General features: G+C 42.3%; 1 protein-coding gene and 1 pseudogene across 2 annotated transcripts; both read right to left on the bottom strand.

Moving 5' to 3' along the window:
* Positions 1-5,672: 5,672 nt before the first annotated feature.
* On the bottom strand, positions 5,673-18,559 carry LOC311298324 (uncharacterized protein). The gene is made up of 3 exons (XM_084421137.1): positions 18,375-18,559; positions 17,567-17,699; positions 5,673-7,008 (listed from the first exon to the last, which is right to left on the bottom strand). Exons 2-3 carry the CDS (start codon positions 17,649-17,651, stop codon positions 5,855-5,857), a joined length of 1,239 nt encoding a protein of 412 aa, XP_084277263.1. The 5' UTR covers positions 17,652-17,699; positions 18,375-18,559; the 3' UTR covers positions 5,673-5,854.
* Positions 18,560-19,630: 1,071 nt separating this feature from the next.
* LOC311298891 (putative nuclease HARBI1) lies at positions 19,631-20,544 on the bottom strand (annotated as a pseudogene). Its single transcript has one exon. The product of its transcript is annotated as a putative nuclease HARBI1 (transcript).
* Positions 20,545-21,105: the final 561 nt, after the last annotated feature.

Raw genomic sequence — 21,105 nt, 5'->3', positions numbered from 1 at the left:
GTAGAAGGCTTGGAAACAGTGCTTTCTGTAGCCTCAGCGGGCTCTGGGACAGCACCTTCTGTAGCATCAGCGGGCTCTGGGACAGCACCTTCTGTAGCATCAGCGGGCATTGGGACAGCCCTTTCAGTAGCATCAGCGGGCTCTGGGACAGCACCTTCTATAGCAGGAGTCACCAACCCGTCGATCGCGATCGACAAGTCGATCTTGGAAGCATTTTAAGTCGATCGCGAAGAGTTTTCAAAATCAGAAAAAAAAAAAGTTTTTTTTTTTTTTATTCATTATTATTTATTAATTTAAAATGCACCATGTGTGAGCCTATTGTGTGTAGTAAATGGTGTCTAGGGGAGGGAAAGGGGTATATCTGTCCAATCAAATAGCTTATAGTTTACATATAATGTCTGTAAAACAACCGCTGACTTAAGCCTTGTTTATACTTTCGCCTTGCACCGCAGCGCGAGCCTCCGCTGACTGCGCGCGCACCTCCCCAAACAGACGAGGCATTTATACTTGACGCAACTGTTTTAGACTGAAAACCAGACCATACAACTGTTTTAGATGCGCAAACTGGGTGCCGGTGTGATGAGATGTACTAATATCCGTCTGCTCGGGCAGATTCGGCTGAAAGTCGTGCATCTTTGGATGCGGAGGCGCGCGCGCTGTTACAATGACGTCATTTTTTGACGCGCGCGCACCTCCGCAAATGTTGAATCATAGTTGACAGTTTGTATAGTTATATACTATTTGTATAGTTAAATCAATATTTTGCTAGTGACTAACAGGCAACAAAGAATGTCAAAGTACAACTACATTGTGGCCTTGTTTTTTCATAATTTTATGCAAGTGGTAGATCTTGGTTTACATTTGGACTTTGGATGTGATCTTAGGCTTGAAAAGGTTGGTGACCACTGTTCTATAGCATCAGCAGGCATTGGGACAGCCCTTTCAGTAGCATCAGCGGGCGCTGGGACAGCATTTTCAGTAGCATCAGCGGGCGCTGGGACAGCACTTTCAGTTGCGACAGCGCTTTCAGTAGCATTTGCGGGCTCTGGGACAGCGCTTTCAGTAGCATCTGCGGGCTCTGGGACAGCGCTTTCAGTAGCATCTGCGGGCTCTGGGACAGCGCTTTCAGTAGCATCTGCGGGCTCTGGGACAGCGCTTTCAGTAGCATCTGCGGGCTCTGGGACAGCGCTTTCAGTTGCATCTGCGGGCTCTGGGACAGCGCTTTCAGATGCATCAGCGGGCTCAGGAAACGCCCTCTCTGTAGCAGCAACGGGCTTGGGAAACGCCCTCTCTGCGGCGGCAGTGGGCTCAGGAAACGCCCTCTCTGTAGCAGCAATGGGCACGGGAAACGCCCTCTCTGTAGCAGCAATGGGCACGGGAAACGCCCTCTCTGTAGCAGCGGGCTCGGGAAACGCCCTCTCTGTAGCGGCAGCGGGCTCGGGAAACGCCCTCTCTGTAGCGGCAGCGGGCTCGGGAAACGCCCTCTCTGTAGCGGCAGCGGGCTCGGGAAACGCCCGCTCATTAACAACGGTGGGCTCAGTTAACGCCCTCTCAACAGCAGGCTTGGGACTAGTGGACAAGACAGGATTAACAGGCATCTCCAGGATCTTGACAAGACTAGTTAGAAGTTCAGATAAAGCTTCTGCAGCAATGACAATAGGCATCTTGGGACTGGGATCAGTAAACATAACAGGACTGGTAGAGGTTGTCTCGGCGGGAATGACATCGCTTATCAACGGCATGGGAATAGAACTCACTTGGCTTGACATCTCAGAAACCACTGGATCTGGAGCTTGGGAATGGAGAAATGTAGACTGTTCAGCACGTACCCTTCTCTTCTTCCTCTTACGACGAGGCAGGAGAAGCAGTAACCCTCGTAGAATCAGCACTGACTGAAACAGATTGAGCAGGCTCTGAAGAGACAGGATAGTTCTCGTTAGTAACAGAGAAAACAGTGGTTAAGTCGACAGACTCAGAGATGACTGGAACAGGCGTAATTGACTGAGGGAAGACAGCGGTTGACTTGGCTGTGTCATGAAGAACAGATGGAGACTCAGATCTTGAAGTGACCGGGAGTGACAATTCTCTGAGAGATGACTACGGTGGATCTGACAGTGTCTTGAATAACAGACAGTGACTCCGATCTTGGAGTGACTGGGGCTGGCGTTATTGTCTGAGAGGTGACAGCGGTTAATTTGACAGTGTCTTGAATAACAGTTAGTGACTCAGATCTAGAATTGACTGGCGTTATTGTCTGAGAGGTGATAGCGATAGATTTGACTGTGTCTTGAATAACAGATGGTACCTCAAATCTTGAAGTGACTGGAACTGGCATATCTGTCTGAGAGACGACAGCGGTTGATTTGGCTGTAGCTTGAATAACAGATAGTGAGTCAGATCTTGAAGTAATTGGCATAGTTGACTGAGAGATGACAGCAGTTGACTTAGCTGTGTCTTGAATAACAGATAGTAATTCAGATCTTGAAGTGATTGGGACTGACCTGGATGTCTGAGAAGTGGTGGGGGTTGGTTTGACTGGCTCTGAGGTAGATGTGGTGGACTGGACTGCCCTATTCCGTCTGGATCTCAGTCTCCTCGTAGAAGCCAGAGGAGGATCATAAATGTGACGAGACAGGCGGGGAAAGTTGAAGGCAGATGCAGGTGGGCTTGGCGGCATTCCCCACTTACTGCGATTACCAAGGTAACTAACGAAACCCCAGAAATCCAGAATACGGAGAGAATCCATCTCCCATGCAGGCAAGGGGTCATCTAGGCAGGAGTTAAAGATATCCTTGAGAGCTGCATCATTATAATCTAGCCCCCTAGACCAGGTCCAAAACATCTGGGCAAAACCCCCAACTCCTAAGCCATCCTGGCGAAGAGCAGTGAGACTACGATGACGGGCCATTCTCTCTTGCATGTTGGCGGGTGGCAGGACCTTGATGCTCATCCTGCTGAGTCCTGTAGTGGCCAGTTCGTTCTGTTATGGATCTGTTGAAGGGGGACTCAAATGCAGGATGACAATTAACAGCTTTATTGATAAACAGATGACACGACGAGGTGGGAGAAGGTAGCAATCCAAACAATAGGTAGAGATGAGACAATGACAACAGCAGAGCAGCAGATGTAATGAGGTGTCTGTAGGCTGGAGTGAAGATATGGCAGATCAGAGTGAGACCAGAGGTAACCAGCTAAAGCCAGACAGGAAGTTCTTACAGCTTGACTTCTTACAGCTTGACGCTCAGGTATCTCAGGCTCAGAACAGGGCTGCTTGCAGGACAGGATTTGGACAGGACAGGACTGGAACAGAGAACAAGACGGACAGAGCCAATGGCAGTAACCAGAGCACTAACAAACTTCTACAACAAAACACTAACAATTTAAGAGGAACGATACTAAGACACAGTAGTACTCTGAGGTACAACATTTAACGAACTGGCAAATACAAGAGGGAAAGAGCAAACATATAAAGGGAGCTAAGAACATGAGGAACAGGTGAGCACACTCAGACAAACAAGGACTTAATGAGAAGACAGGTGCTAACACTCAAACAAGGGCTCAACTAAACAAGGGGGCGTGGTAATGGGAAACAAGGAGGAAGGGACAGAGGAGCACATGGCAAACACAAACAAAGACACAGCCACGTATTTAAGCACAACATAAACATAGAAACATTAAACAGAGACAACACAGACAAAGCTGCCAGGGCAGAACCCTGACAGATGCATTGTTATGAACTGTAAAGTACCCAAACATGTTTGATTGCCTTTCCTGTGCACTGTACTGCATGTTTTAAGCAATAAAACTTACATTATTATGAATTATGACCTATTAATGCATTAACCAAGGAGAGCTTATAGGGACCCTGTCAAATAAGTTACAGGTGGGCCCTTCCTGTGCCCACCTGTAACTTATTTGACAGGGTCCCTGTAAGCTGTCCATGGACATGCCATTTTAAGTCTAATGATGCATAGTTCTGCTGATGGGACACATATGCCATTCATGGTCACATAGGCGGTCAGGGGGACGAATAGGCTGTCCGTGGTCAGTGGGCAAGGCCACGGGCTGTCACTTAGATTGGCCGTGGACGAACAGGCCGTTCGTGGTCACATAGGCGGTCAGGGGGACGAATAGGCTGTCCGTGGTCAGTGGGCAAGGCCACGGGCTGTCACTTAGATTGGCCGTGGACGAACAGGCTGTTCATGGTCACATAGGCGTTCAGGGGGGCGGAAAGGCTGTATCGTGGTCAGTGGGCGGGGCCACGGGCTGTCACTTAGATTGGCCGTGGACGAACAGGCCGTTCGTGGTCACGCAGGCAGTTAGGGGGACGAATAGGCCGTTCGTGTCAGTGGGCGTGGTCAGGGGGCGGTCACGGGCGGTCAGGGGGACGAACTGGCACTTCGTGGTCGGTGGGGGTGGTCAGGGAAATTCGCGAAAAGGCGGTCAGGGGAGGCTTGTGCGCTCCGTGGACGCCCGCCTGCAACCTGTTCAGCGCGCGTCGAAACGATTGCAGGTGGTCGGGGGGGTCACCCCCTTGTGGCCGCTGCCCAGATTGCGAGCGAGGGGGCCAAAATTCGTCGGGGCCTCTGGCCTGCCCCGCCGGGCCCCCCCTTGGGCCTGGCGCGGTCGGCCGGGCCCCGAAAAATCACCTAGGGGGCGGCGCGCAGTGGTCCACTTGCCTAAGGCGAGCTAGGGAGAGCTCTGGTATCTCCACAAATTCAAAGATGGAATGACATTCTACCTGCACCAGCCTCTCTAAGAATGAGTCAGACCAGATAACCCTCTTCAGAAGACATTCCTGTTATCTTCTAAACAGAAAAAGGAAACAAACAGAACACAGAGTGATACAGAACCAAAACTTGTCTACGATCTGCACTGCTGTACTCTAATTTTCTTTAAGTTAGTACTGAGGTGGTTTTGACACTGTGGAATGTTTTATCAGTGCTTCCCCTACCATTGTTTAGCGGCCCAGACTCTAGACCCGCTGTGAAAGTCACTTGAGCAACCGCTTCATTTGAGAAAAACTATCGTCATGTCATAAACACAAAGGTCGTTACGGCAAACCGTCAAAATAAAAGTTCGGTTTAACTTGACAGAAATACATTACAGTTGTAAAGTAGAATTTAGATACATTCTAATGTAATATTAATACTAACACTAATAGAAATAAATTATCAAAATATTATTTTTTAAGGAATAATCAAAAATTTTCTTCCATGTATAAATTTTATCAGTAAAGCTCATTGTGTTTTTGTTGTTTGACAAAAATTGAGCTCCTCCTTCTGTGAGATGATTTGCCTTCTTACACAGAATAAGGCAGTCGTGGTATTTATAAGTCATGTTTAATCAAAGCGTTTCAATCTTCTGTTTATTCAGCTACAGCGATAGGGATTTCCTGGAATGATGCGCATTATTGTACTTCTGCGGCGGGGCATATTTATCGTGTTTGCATGAGAGCGCCCTCTGGCGTTCAAATGGAGCTACCAATCAGCCGCACTCCACTGACAAGCTGCGCATAAAATAATCGCAGCCTTTGCCAAATCGCAGTTTTATTGCGGTTTTATTGCGGTTTTATTGTGATTAATCGTGCAGCCCTAGTAAATACTATCTGAAAGTAGTCCCCATCAAGCAATTAGCGGTGAGTCAGGATCAGTGGTGAGGCACTTGCAGCTCTAACAAACTTCCAGATGTCACCAGATGAGCCCCAACAGTGGCCATATTCAAGTCCAGATTGAAGACATTATCAATGCATTCTCTCACTAAAAATGAAGCAAATAATGCTGTTTAATGTGCTTTCATTCAGTTTTTATTTTATTTCAGTTACATTATGCCATTTCATAGAAAGACCGCATTTTCAACATGTGAACCACTTCTCTCCTGTGCAAGTACTTGTGTGAGCCTTAAGATTTCCTTTTTGTGAAAAACTCTTGCCATACAGTTTACAGATGAAACGTTTCTCTCCAGTGTGAAGTCTCATGTGGCAGTCAAGGGTTACTTTACGTGTGAAACTCTTTCCACACTGATCACATGTGAAAGTTTTTTTTCTTCCAATAAACTGTTTCTCTCCAGTGTGAATGATAATGTGGGAATTGAGGGTGCCTTTACGTGCAAAACTCTGTCCACAATGAGAGCAAGTATAAGGCTTTGCTCCAGTGTGAATTCTCATGTGGGAATTAAGGCTTTGTTTTTGAGTGAAACTCTTTCCACACTGTTGGCAGGTGAAAGGACTCTCTCCAGTGTGAATTCTCATGTGGACATTAAGGTTTTGTTTTTGATTGAAACTCTGTCCACAATGAGAGCAAGAATAAGGCTTTTCTCCAGTGTGAATTCTCATGTGGACATTAAGGGTGTTTTTATATGCAAAACCCTGTTCACAATGCGAGCAAGTATAAGGCTTCTCTCCAGTGTGAATTCTCATGTGGGAATTAAGGCTGCTTTTAAGTGCAAAACTCTGTCCACAATGAGAGCAAGTATAAGGCTTTTCTCCAGTGTGAATTCTCATGTGGTCTTTAAGGGTTTGTTTATGAGCGAAACTCTTTCCACACTGTTGGCAGATGAAAGGACTCTCTCCAGTGTGAATTCTCATGTGGACATTAAGGTTTTGTTTTTGATTGAAACTCTGTCCACAATGAGAGCAAGAATAAGGCTTTTCTCCAGTGTGAATTCTCATGTGGACTTTAAGTGTGTTTTTATATGCAAAACCCTGTTCACAATGAGAGCAAGTATAAGGCTTTTCTCCAGTGTGAAGACTTATGTGGGAATTAAGGGTTTGTTTATGAGCGAAACTCTTTTCACAATGAGAGCAAGTATAAGGCTTCTCTCCAGTGTGAATTCTCATGTGGTCTTTAAGGGTTTGTTTATGAGCGAAACTCTTTTCACAATGAGAGCAAGTATAAGGCTTTTCTCCAGTGTGAAGTCTCATGATTGATTTCTCTTCATTCTTGAAATCATGATTTTCATCTTGCATATTATTCACTTCTTGACTCTCCTCTTTCAGTGGCATCAGGTCTAAAGCAAAAAAAGACAAATACAAGTTAACACCAGTTTAAATGGCAACACACAGCTGACAACCTCACAGCTTAACTAATTGATGACTAACTGGGAAAGTGTCTGTATGCGTTTATGATAATTCACAAACATTGTGGCAGCAAACTCTCCCGGATGGGTGAAATAGGACTCAGTAGCCTGATTTGCGCATACACTGCAGCTGGTGGTTAATGACAGTTTTAATGTGTTTGTGCATCGGGTTATGATTACAGCTGGGCGGCTTGTCAGGCACTTCAACCACAGCACCCCAACATGCAAGGCACAAATGCAAAACAAGAACAAATGCAATTTCTGAAACTCCAGCTCATTCAATTGTGCAAAACAAGATGAAACTCAGCATGTGAGGTGTTTGGAAGACTTATTGTTCTGTATGACCGAACGGTAACAAAGCGGCAAGAAGCCAGGGGTCCGTTCTTCGTACGTCACTAAATACATCCGAGATCAGTTGGCACATCCAAGATGATATCATCGTGCTAATCATGATATGGCAAAATAGCTTCTTCGAACACACCTTTTGTTTATGATTAGTATCGCTGGATTGAGTTATCTGAGATAACTGCACATTCATGCGTTGGTTTAAATGGGGATATGTATTGATCGTAGAAACATTAATTAGCAACGTTGCTATTGGCTGCTCACCATGAACAAAGCGTGTGCACAGTTTTTCTCAGAGCAGAGCAAGCGCTAATTGCCTAAGTTTATGCGGAATTTGAAAGTTTATTTAAAACGTCATACATGCCATTATAATGAGAACACTATTGTAATAAAACGTTGTGAATTATCTTGGTTTAGTTGCCATTTCAGCGCGTTGTTGTGGGAATAGCGTGTCCAGAACAGGGATTTACATGTTTTACATGCATTCACGTCATTTTATGCAGATAAGATGTAATATAAAGTTGATGTAATATAAATATCTGATTAATCTCACATAGGATGTGTTTCGTTGATTTAAACAACCTGCTAGAAAAGTTCTTCAGTTTCCCGGTGCTCGTTCTCTTCAGCTTCAGCGTGCGCGATCAAACAGCAATGCAAAACAGTAAAAGCCATGATTGGGACTGTCATATTTTAATTGTATACACTATTGTAATAAAAGTTGTAAATTATTTAGGTTTAGTTGCATTCCTCAGCAACCGTTGAGTTGATTAACTAACGTTAACAAGTTGGCTTTCCTCAGGACATTCTAAAACGCTTAACGTGAAAAATGAGATGACTGTCCTTTGGAGGGAGTACCTGTAAGCAGAGCCGTCGCATAGACTGTGCGAACTGTGCAACCGCACAGGGCCTCGCGCCAATAGGGGGCCTCGCAATCCTGCTGTGTTTTTTTTTTTTTTTTTACCACTTTTTAAAACATCTCGCGGCACGAATGTAACAATTCTACAAATAAATAAAACATATCCAGTTAACTGGCAGAGCATTCATTTCGTTCGTTTTTTTAAAAATAAGAGAAGATCTAGTGCTGAAATGTGTTTTTTAAATCAAGTGAATAAAGTGCTCGTTGCCGCTGCGATCAGTGGCGCGGATACAGTGTTTTCTCGTGTGGCTTAATTGCGCACACGCCGCACTGTCTTCATTTGAACGCGCGCTTCAATCCGTTGTGGATGCTCTAACATAATGCACACAAATGTGTCCCTGCTTGATATACAACCACTGATTAACATAATCGGTTTTGATGAGAAAAAAAAAACTAACGTTATACGAGAAAAATAAAACCATACGAGAGCGGATTCGAACCCAGAACCTCTGACACGCTTGGCGAAAGTTCTACCACTGGACCATTAAGATACACGTTGAGTTAAATATGCGGATTCTCGATGAAAATTCTCGAGCTGACTTGATGTAAAGCCACTGGTTGCACAGTTGATTTTTTTTCCCCTCTGAAATAAATAGCAAAAAGTCATAGCTGAGACTATGTGCATGATTATGCTGTATTATTCTACTTGATAAAAACGTATTGCAGCAAGATTATGCGTGCAAAAGAATTAGAACAGCTACGTCCGTGTGACAGTAATTCATGCGCAATTGAGCATACACATCAAAGAGCAGGGCCTCGCATTTTATGTTCGCACAGGGCCTCGCACCCCACCAGCGACGGCACTGCCTGTAAGTGTATAATAACTTTGCTTAATTTATACTTGTGGAATGGAATGGAATGAGGCATTTATATAGCGCTTTCATATCTACTACTGTACACCCAAAGCGCTTTACAATCATATTAGGGAATCTCTCCTCAACACCACCAGTGTGCAGCATCCACTTGGATGATGCGACGGTAGCCACAGTACAAAGGCGCCAGTGCGCTCACCACACACCAGCTATAGGTGGAGAGGAGAGAGAGTGATAGAGCCAATTCAGTGGATGGGGATTATTAGGAGGTCATGATTGGTAAGGACCAATGGGTGGAATGTGGCCAGGACACCGGGGTTACACCCCTACTCTTTACGAGAAATGCCATGGGATTTTTAATGACCACTGAGAGTCAGGACCTCGTTTTTACATCTCATCCGAAGGACGGAGGAAGGTACTCGTGTACCTATTATTATAGCTGCTTTCCGACCAAGTAGTTACAGGAACTTAGTTCTAGGAACTGTCCACTTCTAAACAGTTCTAAGAACTACTCTCCCCCAAACTCAGTTTTGCTGTTTGCGTTCGCACTGGCCAAGCGGCCATAGGAACTGGTAAGGAGGGGTAAGGGAGTGACGCAAGCACAGTGACTTTTATTTTGACGGCACGACGGACCTTTATTTTGGCGGCGCTGAGAACGCCAGAGCAAACAATGCTCGCATTCTCTGTGTTTATTAGTTAGCGATCTGTCTAACAGTACTGTTTAATATGTTATTAGATAGAACTGTAATAGAAAGTAGACAGTATATTAAAAAAAGGTTATTAGCCTATGCCGTGTGGTTGATGTCCAGTGTTGCTAGCTGGGCAGAAATACATAATCATGTTTGGCTTGGTCCCCGCAAAGTTGCGTTGGATTTTCTCTTCAGCATAAAGGTTTAGAGGCCCATCTATCACTGTTTTCCATGTTTGTATAGTTAGTTTCTGGAGTAAATATTCTAGCTGTTTTAAAAATGGCGGGTGCTGGTGCTCCGCGTGCGTTCGGTCAATCAGCGTACACTAACGTCACGGGTAGTTCCTATAGTGCTGGTTTAGACCCTACTCTGAAGTAGGACCTAGAACTAAAATCGTTCCTAGTTCCTGCGGTGCGAACACGCCGACATCCGGGTACTTTAGCCAATAGTTCTAGGAACTGTGAAAAGGTTCCTCCGGTCGGAAAGCGGCTTATGATGGCAATATGAGTTGCAGGAATCAACATTGCACAATCTTCATTAAAAATTATAAGGTAGCCTATCTGGTAAAAAAAAAAAAAAAAAAAATTCTGCTTTACAATCTTGGAAATATACCACAAAACCCCTAAAAACTGCTTGAGCGCCAGGTTTTTGACTTTGCGAATGTCATGACACACAGCCCTTTTACCAAGTTCTCCACATCTCCAATAGTGTAAAGGAAAGTACCATTCGCAAAGAATCTCGCGGAATTCGCAAAGAAGGGGTGGCGCGGGAGATCAGCAGAAAAAATGAAGAAAAAAAACAGCCGTTGGAATGGCGTTCAAGTGCGTGAATAGCGGTTAGCGCTTTGCTTTAATAAAGCGACATCGAATGGCAATTACACTGAATCATTCTTCTTCAGACCTTTGACTTAGTTGGAGCAAGCCTAACATAGAAGTTGCCCGCCATAGAAAAGCACCTCCTCAGCGGACCGAAACTCAAGCTGTTATTGTGAACGCGCCGCTCCGCTGCTGTGCGTGTTCCGGTTAGAAGACGAACAAGAAGCTGAGTTTGTGACGTGAGGTGCTGTCCGAAAACCAGTCCAGTATCTGGTGTGACCACCATCTGCCTCACGCAGTACAACACATCTCCTTCGCATAGAGTTGGTCAGGTTGTTGATTGTGGCCTGTGGAATGTTGGTTCGCTCCTCTTCAATGGCTGTGGGAAGTTGCTGGATATTGGCAGGACCTGGAACATGCTGTATACGCCGATCCAGAGCATCCCAAACATGCTCGATGGGTGACGTGTCCGGTGAGTATGCTGGCCATGCAAGAACTGGGATGTTTTCAGCTTCCAGGAATTGTGTCAGATCCTTGCAACATGGGCCCGTGCATTATCATGCTACAGCATGAGGTGATGGTCGTGGATGAATGGCACAACAATGGGCCTCAGGATCTCGTCACGGTATCTCTGTGCATTCAAAATGCCATCAATAAAATGCACCTGTGTTCGTTGTCCATAACATATGCCTGCCCATACCATAACCCCATCGACACCATGGGCCACTCGATCCACAACGTTGACATCAGCAAACCGCTCACCCACAGACACTATACACGCTGTCTGCAATCTGCCCTGTACAGTGAAAACCGGGATTCATCCGTGAAGAGAACACCTCTCCAAAGTGCCAGACGCCATCGAATGTGAGCATTTGCCCACTCAAGTCGGTTACGAGGACGAACTGCAGTCAGGTCGAGACCCCGATGAGGACGACTAGCATGCTGATGAGCTTCCCTGAGACGGTTTCTGACAGTTTGTGCAGAAATTCTTTGGTTATGCAAACCGATTGTTGCAGGGGCTGGTCTCAGACAAGCTTGGAGGTGAAGATGCTGGATATGGGGGTCCTGGGCTAGTGTGGTTACACGTGGTAATACCAATACAGTAATATCTTTTTGTTTATTTAAATTAAAAGTTAAGTTCTGTATTATTATTCTCTCTTACTGTTATATGAAATAATGAAATTACAAAGAAAGTATTACATTGAAACTATTGCTGGTGTTTTTCATTGCACGTTTTTGCACGTGGGCGCCAGATTCTTTTAAAGGTTTAAAGGGGGGCGTGAGGAAAAAAGTTTGAGAACCACTGATTTACCCCATCACATTTAACTTCCTAAACATACACCTGATCAGAGCCGAGGATGACAGCCAAAGAGTGACATTTATTATTATTATATTATTATTATAAACCTTTTATTATTATTATTCCTTTGAAATGGTACAATACCTAGCATGCGTTGTAATATTATCCTTTTGTGTCACAAATTAAAACAAACATTAATTAGGAGGATACTGTTCATCACAGGTTGACACAGATGAGTTGGTGGCAAACAAAATTCTATCACTGAATAAGAGACTAAATCCTTCCTCCTTTATAGTCCTGACTCCTAGAATGTTATCTTTCTAGGCCAATGATGGTATTTCAACCATATGTGGAACATTCTTAGACTTGTTAATCATATTTTATCCTTGAGTGGAGGCCCTCCTGTCACATACCAACACTCTTTACCATTCCAATACAATTCCAAATTAGAATCAGAGTTGTGTGTGCTCTTTCCCTGTCATATGAGTGTCACACACATCTTAAAGATAACATTTCTTAAACAGTGGTCAAACCAGCCTTGTCAAAACAGCGTCTCTGTTCTGGACCCTCGTCAAAAACATCTACCCTATTTGGAAATATCCTGTAGAAATGGATCCTACGGTAGGAGATGAGACACTGGTGTTCGCTACCAAAGCTGGAGTCGGACAACACAGCTATGGTTCTGAATTTGATTGTTCGGGTAAAAAAGGGTTTGGGTGGGTGGACAAAATTTGGGCTGGTTTGGGGTCAGTTCGGCAGTTTTCAAACATCTAAATTTTAAAGTCTAATAGGTATTTATTGGTAATAAACAAAACTAAAATGTGCATGTAGTCCATAAAATCAGTCATCATGACATTACTAAACACACATGCACATGCAGAGTCAGCTGGCGTTGGTGTTGACGTCGTCGACGAGCACGCGCTTTCAGCCAATCAGCGATCAGCAGGCAGACGCGATTTAGCGCGATAACTTGTAGCTGTTTATATTTAAGTGATCGCTAATGCCAAAGTGGCATAAATATACAGTAAGTTGTATCTACAGTAAAGAGTGAGATAGTGAGCAACTCTGAAAATGTGGATTACACATGTGGTGGGAGATGACTCGATGGCTCTTAATAAATATAACTAACTCTGAGAGCACAGTTGAATGACTTGAATTGAAATCGAATATGTGACGACTCCTGTCCATGGTCATGTGCACACTGGCCTAACCAGACATCTGCAACTTTTACACCATCCAGACTGCACTCTACTCGACCCTGACAGCTGCAGAAAAGGTTGGAATCAACGATGAATCAGTTTTGACTGCTAAATTCTGCGTTGTGTTTTGCAATGTGTAATCCGAGGGTTAAAGCCATCGGTTAATTTCTTGATTGCCGTTTTGACAGTGTCCACCTGGACGTTTTAGTCATATTTGCTAATTCTCCTTAATTATTGCCGACAGGGGGGACAAATGGGTTAAATTATGGAATAATTTTTTAAACATTTTAAAATAGGCCTATTTGTGGAAAAAATATGTAATATTTGAGTTACATAAAAGCTTTTTATTTGTTTTCTTCCTAATTGTCCTTGAAATAGTGGTCAAATAGTGGTTTTGGTGGCCGCGCTGTCTTGCTCTCTCTCCCTCGCGCATATTAATCAAAATTATTTGACACGATAGTAAAAGGTTGGAAGACCGCAGTTTCACGTGGAGCATTTGGAGATTTTTTCTCTTCAATTACCGCTGGGTGTTAGTTGTGCTAAAAAAAATGGGGGGGCATCTAAGATTATCTCGTCCCAGGCCCAGGCAAGACTGTCAGCTGGCCTGAGCAGCGGCAAAGAGCACTCAGCCGCTTGATAAAAAAAAAAAAAAAAAAAAAAAAACACATTTCAGCGGTAGATCGCCTCTTATTTAGCAAACGAATGAAATAAATGCTCTGCTAGTTAACTGGAAATGTTTTATTTATTTGTATTAGGCACATCCGTGCCATGAGATGTTTCAAAAAGTGGTGGGGACAGTAGTGGTGTCCCATCCTTAAATTACGCCTATGACTGTCTCTTTCCTGCTCGTGTCCCTCATCCCTCTCACAGTGCAGAGCGGTAGGATATATGACACCTTTGTCGGGAAATATAAAACGAATGTTTTTTAAATAATATGTAACTTTCTTATATTATTTAGGTTACCAATATTTACAGAATTTTAAATAAAATGTTTTATAGGCTGTAGTGTGGTGTTTCACTGATGAATTCCCTTAAATATAATTAAACTAACTGTAATAGGCAAAATAGAACAAATGTAACGTTTCAATAAACGTGACGTCCCAGTAAAATCTCACGTTTGAGTTTGAACAAGCTCCTAGATTAATTCAGATTGATAATAATGGGTAAAAAGGATAATACATTTTGTTAATACAAGTTTGAAGTTTAATTTAGTTTAAAGTTTAAAAGTAGTTTAAAGTTTAAATTAGTTTGAAGTTTAAAGTAGTTTAAAAGTAGTTTAAAGTTTAAAGTAGTTTAAAAGTAGTTTAAAGTAGTTTAAAGTTTAAAGTAGTTTAAAGTTAAAAAGTTGCTAGGGTGTTTCGAGAGGGTTGCTAAGGTGTTCTGGGTGGTTGCTAGGTGATAGCTGGGGTATTCTGGGTGGTTGCTAGGGTGTTCTGGGTGGTTGCTAGGCGGTTGCTAGGGTGTTCTTAAACTATTAATAAACTAAATACTAATAAACTTCAAACTACTGTAAACTACTTTAAACTTCAAACCACTTTAAACTTCTTAAATTTAAAGCTTCCAGCTCCCTTGCAAGACCTCTATCTCTGTATCAGAACATCGTATAGAGATGAGGTTTGGCTCTTTTGACTCATGCTAGCAAACAGCACTTCCAACATGTTACACATGCTAGCAGTGAATAGCTACATGCTAATAGCGATTAGTTAAGTGCTAAATCATGCCAAGATCATGCTAAGAACTCTATAAAAACTCCATAGTAACCATCTGTGACAACTACCAACCACCTAGTAACACCATAGCAACCACCCTGAACACCCTAGCAACCCCCATAAATGCCCTAGCAACCACCCAAAGTACCCTAGCAACTGCCTACCAACACCACAGTAACCACCCAGAAAACCCTAGCAACCGCCTAGCAACACCCTAGCAACCAGCCAGAACACCCTACTAACACCCTAGCAACAACCCAGAACACCCTAGCAACTGCCTAGCAACCACCCAGAACACCCTAGCAACCACCAAAAATACCATAGCAACCACCTAGCAACCGCTTAGTAACACCATAGCAACCGCCTAGCAACCGCCCAGAATACCCTAGCAACAACATAGCAACCACTCAGAATACCCTAGCAACCGCCTAGCAACCACTCAGAATACCCTAGCAACCACCTAGCAACACCATAGCAACCACCCAGAACACCCTAGCAACTGCCTAGCAGTAATCTGGAGTAGATTAGAAGTGTAAGGGTGGATTTCCTGCAGGGGTTCAGGCTGCAAGACTGGGGTGTGTGATGATGTGGGGCTATTTTAATTCCAAAGGCAAAGGGAACTTTATCAGGATGCATAATATCATAGGGAATTTAACATAGGGGTGTCCTGACTAATGCACCCTGTATTTTAAGGAAGAACATTTATTTATTTACTATACATTATTCATTCACACAAATTGGTGTCCTTAAAGGTCAGAGTTTTCCTCATTTTTTTTAATTAAGGCATTAAGATCAATTTCCAAAAGATTATTTTTTATTCCTCTTTTTAGTCAACTTTAGCATGGGTGTGTTCACTTATGCAAAGCACTGTATCGTTCAGCCCTACTCTGAAGCGTCTCAGCTGAACGAAATAATTCATTATTTATCGGCTTAAATATATCGGCCAAATTTTCTTATCGGATCGATAATGATAATATTAAAAATGAACATTTATTAGGTGATACAGATATGCCATTGTATCGTGAATCCCTAATGTCAGATTTTTTTTTTACTTTTTTTTTTTCACTTTTTTTTTTACTACTTACTGCTCCCAAAACAATAAATCCGAGTGCTTTTGAACTTAAAGGTGCTCTAAGTGATGTCACGCGTTTTTTAGGCCGAAACATTTTTTGTCACATACAGCAAACATCTCCTCACTATCCGCTAGCTGCCTGTCCCCTGAACACACTGTAAAAAAACGCCATAATTGCAAAGCCGTAATTCAGAGCTCTTTGACACTCCCTCGTCGTACAACACAACGAACGCAATCAAACATTTAAAAAAAATTCACACATTCACACCAAACGCGAATAGCGCGTCAAATTCGTGTCTAGTTGGACGCTTGGATATTTTGAATCCATTCGCGCTTCCAGAGCGAAATTGATGCGCGTCTGAGGCGAAATCCGTTTGTCTGTTTGCAAGATGCTGATGTTGATTGACCATTCATCGAGAGTTACTGCATCGGAGCGAGGATCACCCGATAGTGTGTGTAAGATGTTTACACTTGCACTTTTCTTATATTTCAAGACTCAAGTATTTGACATTTTGGGAATGTAATACATATTGACATGACAATCTATTTGAAACCCTTACAGTTGTATATTTGTTTTCAGAATGGGATTTTTCCTGTTAACAGGATTTCCTGTTTTTCTGACTTCCTTTTCTGACCTGGTCGAACGGCTTGATTTGAGACAGGGGAAAACATATAAGGAGATAAAAAAAAAAAACACTGGATGGATTTTTATCATTATATGATGGTTGTGTACAGGCACTGCCAACACACATTTCAGTACAATCAACTTGTAAAAGTGCATGTACCATTATATGACCCCTTTAAGAAAGCAGATTGTTCAAAAATACGTTCAGGGCCAATAGCAAAACATAACCTCTAACTACATCTGCATAAGCCCACGCTCGCTCTGTCTGAGGGGGGAAGTCAAAAGCTGGGTTGAGCCTGTGGGTCATTTCTTAGGGTTTCATTTTATACAAGTGAAACTGCCTAAATATCGAGATTTTTTTTTTTTTTTTTTTGAAACATTTGGATTGTGGGCTTGTTGTCATTTGCTAACTGCAGTGATCTCATGTCAAATGAAATGACTGACTTGTTTATAAAATGGATGTCAATACATCAAAATAATAATTGTAACTAATCTCATGATTTGGCAATATCAATATTTTCCCACCAACAAACTTGATTGTTTTTAAGTGTATTATTGTAATAAGGGCCACCTTTCATAAAATGTTAACATTATCATTAATATTACTGATTTTGGTTTCAATCTTTGGTTTAGTGAAAGGTATTTGATGGGGCTGTGGTGATAGTTAAAGGGATACTTCATCCAAAATTAATGTTCTCTCATCATTTACTCACTTATACCATCCCAGATGTATATGATTTCCTTTCTTCCGAATAACACAGATTTATAATCCATATAAATAATCTATCTAGTCCATATAATGCAAGTGTGCAGGTCCTCTAAAGTTCATGTGGAAACACTTTATTTCCATTTGTCTGGTCATGTGATCTCAACAAACATGTCTGTCCACATGAGAAGATCCGCTCCATGTCAAATAAAACTGCTTTAATTAGGACACTCATATGACATTCTTCAGAAACATCATTCATTTCTGTAGATCATTTTAATAAGGACCGAATGAAACTAACCTGTTTGTTCCTCAGTTTCTTCATGTTTCACGCTGAACACTTCTTCAATCTTTATGTCTTCACTCTCCTGTTTAATAAACGCCATCTTTATAATATTGTCACGTGGATCTCAGATGCTTCTCCAGGAGTTTTCCTGTGTGTTTGGACAATTTGTCATGTTTAAGATGAGAATAATTAACAGTAAGAAAAATAAATCCACAGTAAATCTCTGAGTGCGTCTCAATCAGCTCTAGTTCAGTAGTTCAGCGCACTGGTGAGGGAGTCAGTCAGAGTGAGAGTTAATGGACTTAAACTGACTAGACAAAAATCACTCAAAACAAGCAATATAATAAAATAACAAATTATACATACACTTCATATTTGATGATTTGCACATTTAACAGATTACGTTGTCATGAAACCATTTGCGATTTGTTCATTAAATGTATTATTATTAATAATAATATTTTTGTTTTCGTTGTATTTTTACACTGTTTTGAGCGGCAGGATTCGTCAGCGCGCGGTGATTCAAGCGCTTCGAGTCAGTGAGTCATTTGGCAAAGCATTAGATTCAATTGACTCCATTTCTCCATCACCACTTTCCAAAACCTGAATTCGTATTTACAATAAACTGATACACGATATAGTGCGAGAAATGAGACGCTACTGTTACTTTTGTTGTGTGAATACGCTTTACTCACAAAAAAACGGAATATTCTTTCATTAAGTATATTACAAGGATATATAATACATGGTCACAAAACTCTTGTAAAAACGATCAAATCGACGTGTATCGATTTAAACACTTTAAATGCTTAAAACCACAAACCTTTCTTCAGTCTAATCATAACAGTTGCAGGAGCACGGCGCAGCTTTATGATGTCATATCGCCAGACCAAAATAAATGTCCTGTTCGTGTTCAATCTGCTGTCTAATATCCAGTCCACAGAAAAAAGGGGTGTAAAGTCCAGCTTCAGAAAGTAAAAGCCTCCTCAGTATTTTGTTCCAATCACCTGGATTTGCTAATTAGCACAGTTTTTCAGCCAGGAGATAGTTCTAATTAGTGAATTCAGCTGGTTGTTCATGGGTGGAATAAACAAATGACACGACTTTTACTTTCTGATCCATGGACTTAATACGGGGAAATATATAATAGATGTCATGGGAATTCATGGTGAAATATATATTTTAATACATGTTGTCCAATTATGTGATGAAAAAGATTAAGAATTACTAATAACTTGTTAAAAAGATTGAATGAGTTCTTAAAGCACAGTTCATAATGTGTCAGCATTGAAATGCATATATCTTCCACAAGAATCAGTAGAAGATAAATAAAATAAAATAAAATAAAAAGCAATACAAATGTTAAGGTTAATGCTAATGCTAAAAAGTATTGACAAAAAATCATTATCATGCATGTCACCTGGGCCCGGTTTTTCAAAAGTAATCCACTAGGATTTTGGATAATGGATTGGATCAAATCTTGAAAATGGGTTTTTCAAAAGAAAAAAACGGATTACATAATCGGATTAGATCACGTAATCCAATCTTGGTTTTGATCCGGATCAAACCTTTAGTTTGGGTTTTTCAGAACTTTTTTGTAGGATTTGGATCACTTTGATCCAAAAAATCTGGATTAAACTGATCCCATCAGAAGGGTGGATTCAGCGTGGATTTCATGCCCAAAATGTAATGAAAACTTTAAAAATGTATCAAATAATACTATATTTGGATCATGCAGTATCTTACAAGATATCCTATTTATTCATAAGGTTTTAATTGTATTTGTTCATCCGTCAGGCTACAGTGATTAGGTAGGCTTTAACGTATTCAGCCTTTCAGTATAGGCCTACAGCAAAGTAGAAAGAGTTTGGCCTCATAAAATAATCCCCCAACCAGCTGTCAAAATTGACCAAAAACAATAAATTTTATTCTGTCACTAATTGATATATATATTCATCACAATCGAAAATATTTTTGTTTTTAGAATATTTATTAGTGATGCATGCAATGATTACAGAATAACCAAAAGAATGCAAAGAATGGCAATCACTGATTTTTGAAATCCAAAACAAATCCAAATCAGAAATAGTGTCTAACTATTGCGTCCCTTGTTGCACGTCCTGTTTGCTCGTTCTGGCAGAATGCAGGAGGTTGGTTAGGGTCTCCAAGGGGCTCAGGTGCATCATTGTCAGCACAGAGAGGGACATTGCGCTTAGTAGCGATGTTGTGCAGGACAATACAGGCAAGGGTTATGTTGCATGCTTTCTGTGGTTCCGCTCTCAAGTAGTTAAGGCATGCAAAGCGCCTCTTAAGAACTCCATTTAAACGCTCAATTGCACATCTTGCTCTGCAATGAGCAGTGTTGAAGCGTGCCTGCGCCGGTGTATTTGCTGTTAGAAAAGGAGTCATCAGCCATGGTAGGAGTGGGTAGGCACTGTCTCCTAATATTATGCCATCCGGTCGGTTGGTTTGGAGGTCTCTATATAGAGCGCTCTCCCTCAGGATGCGTGCATCATGGACAGACCCAGGCCACATGAGGTCAGCATCACACACAAGTTGGACATTGATGCTGTGCCTCCCCTTTCTGTTTATAAACTCCCATTCATTCTCACGAGGTGCTTGTATATGCACATGTGTGCAGTCGATTGCTCCAATAGTATTGGGCATATTCCCCAAAAGAAAACATCACACACAGCTGATTTCACCACTCCCATATAGTCACCAACAACTTGATAGAAAGTCTCACATGCATAAAATCGGAGAGCAATGAGGATCTGGTCTTCCACAGACAGACCGTGACTCCTTTGGGTTCTGTGTTGAAGTTTTGGCCTGAGAAGGTTCACAAGGTACTCTATATCAGCCTTCCCAAAGCGAAACCGGACATACAGCTCCTCAGTGGTGTATTGCTCCAGTGGCTTGGTACGTTCAACATACACCCTTTGATGGTATCCTCTCCTGGCAAAGTAGTGGTGGCGGTGGACAACACCTGCCATTTCACTGTCTCTCTGTGAATCCTCTGAGAAAGGCTGATTTATATGGCTGTGTAGTTGGTCTTTTCAAACACACCTATTACAACTGATTAGTTTTGGCTTGTGTTCAATTGAGGCAATTGGACCCAAGGCCTATAATTGATGAACAATGTTCACTATAGTAAAGCAACGGAACCATGGACTCAAGAAGCTGTAACTTCACTGCTGCTGAAACCAATGCACTACTAGAGGGTGTTCTGTGCCATTATGGAACAATTGCGGTGGAAGAATCTTAAGGCCAGGGCAACAAAGGACCATGCTGAAGCCAAAAACCCACAAATAGGCAACAAGCCATTTAAGAGGGGAGGTTACACAGATGTGGTCCTCGACATCATTGGAGGTGAGAAGTCGCAAGCTCTCCATGGTATTCAAGGTGTTGTAGGGGATGGCGAGCCTTGGATTGAGGAGGAGGAGGAGAATCTGCCAGTTCCTCCTGAGGCTGATCCAGAGAGCGTATTTATATTGAATCTCAGCTCTGGTCCTGAGGAAGAAGCTGGATCCTCATTGGTTGAGCCAGTGGTAGTT

Source organism: Rutilus rutilus (genome assembly GCF_951802725.1).
Source record: "Rutilus rutilus genome assembly, chromosome: 10".
Classification (NCBI taxonomy): Eukaryota; Metazoa; Chordata; class Actinopteri; order Cypriniformes; family Leuciscidae; genus Rutilus; species Rutilus rutilus.
Note: the sequence above shows the minus strand (reverse complement) of the source record. Positions and strands in the feature narration are given on the sequence as shown.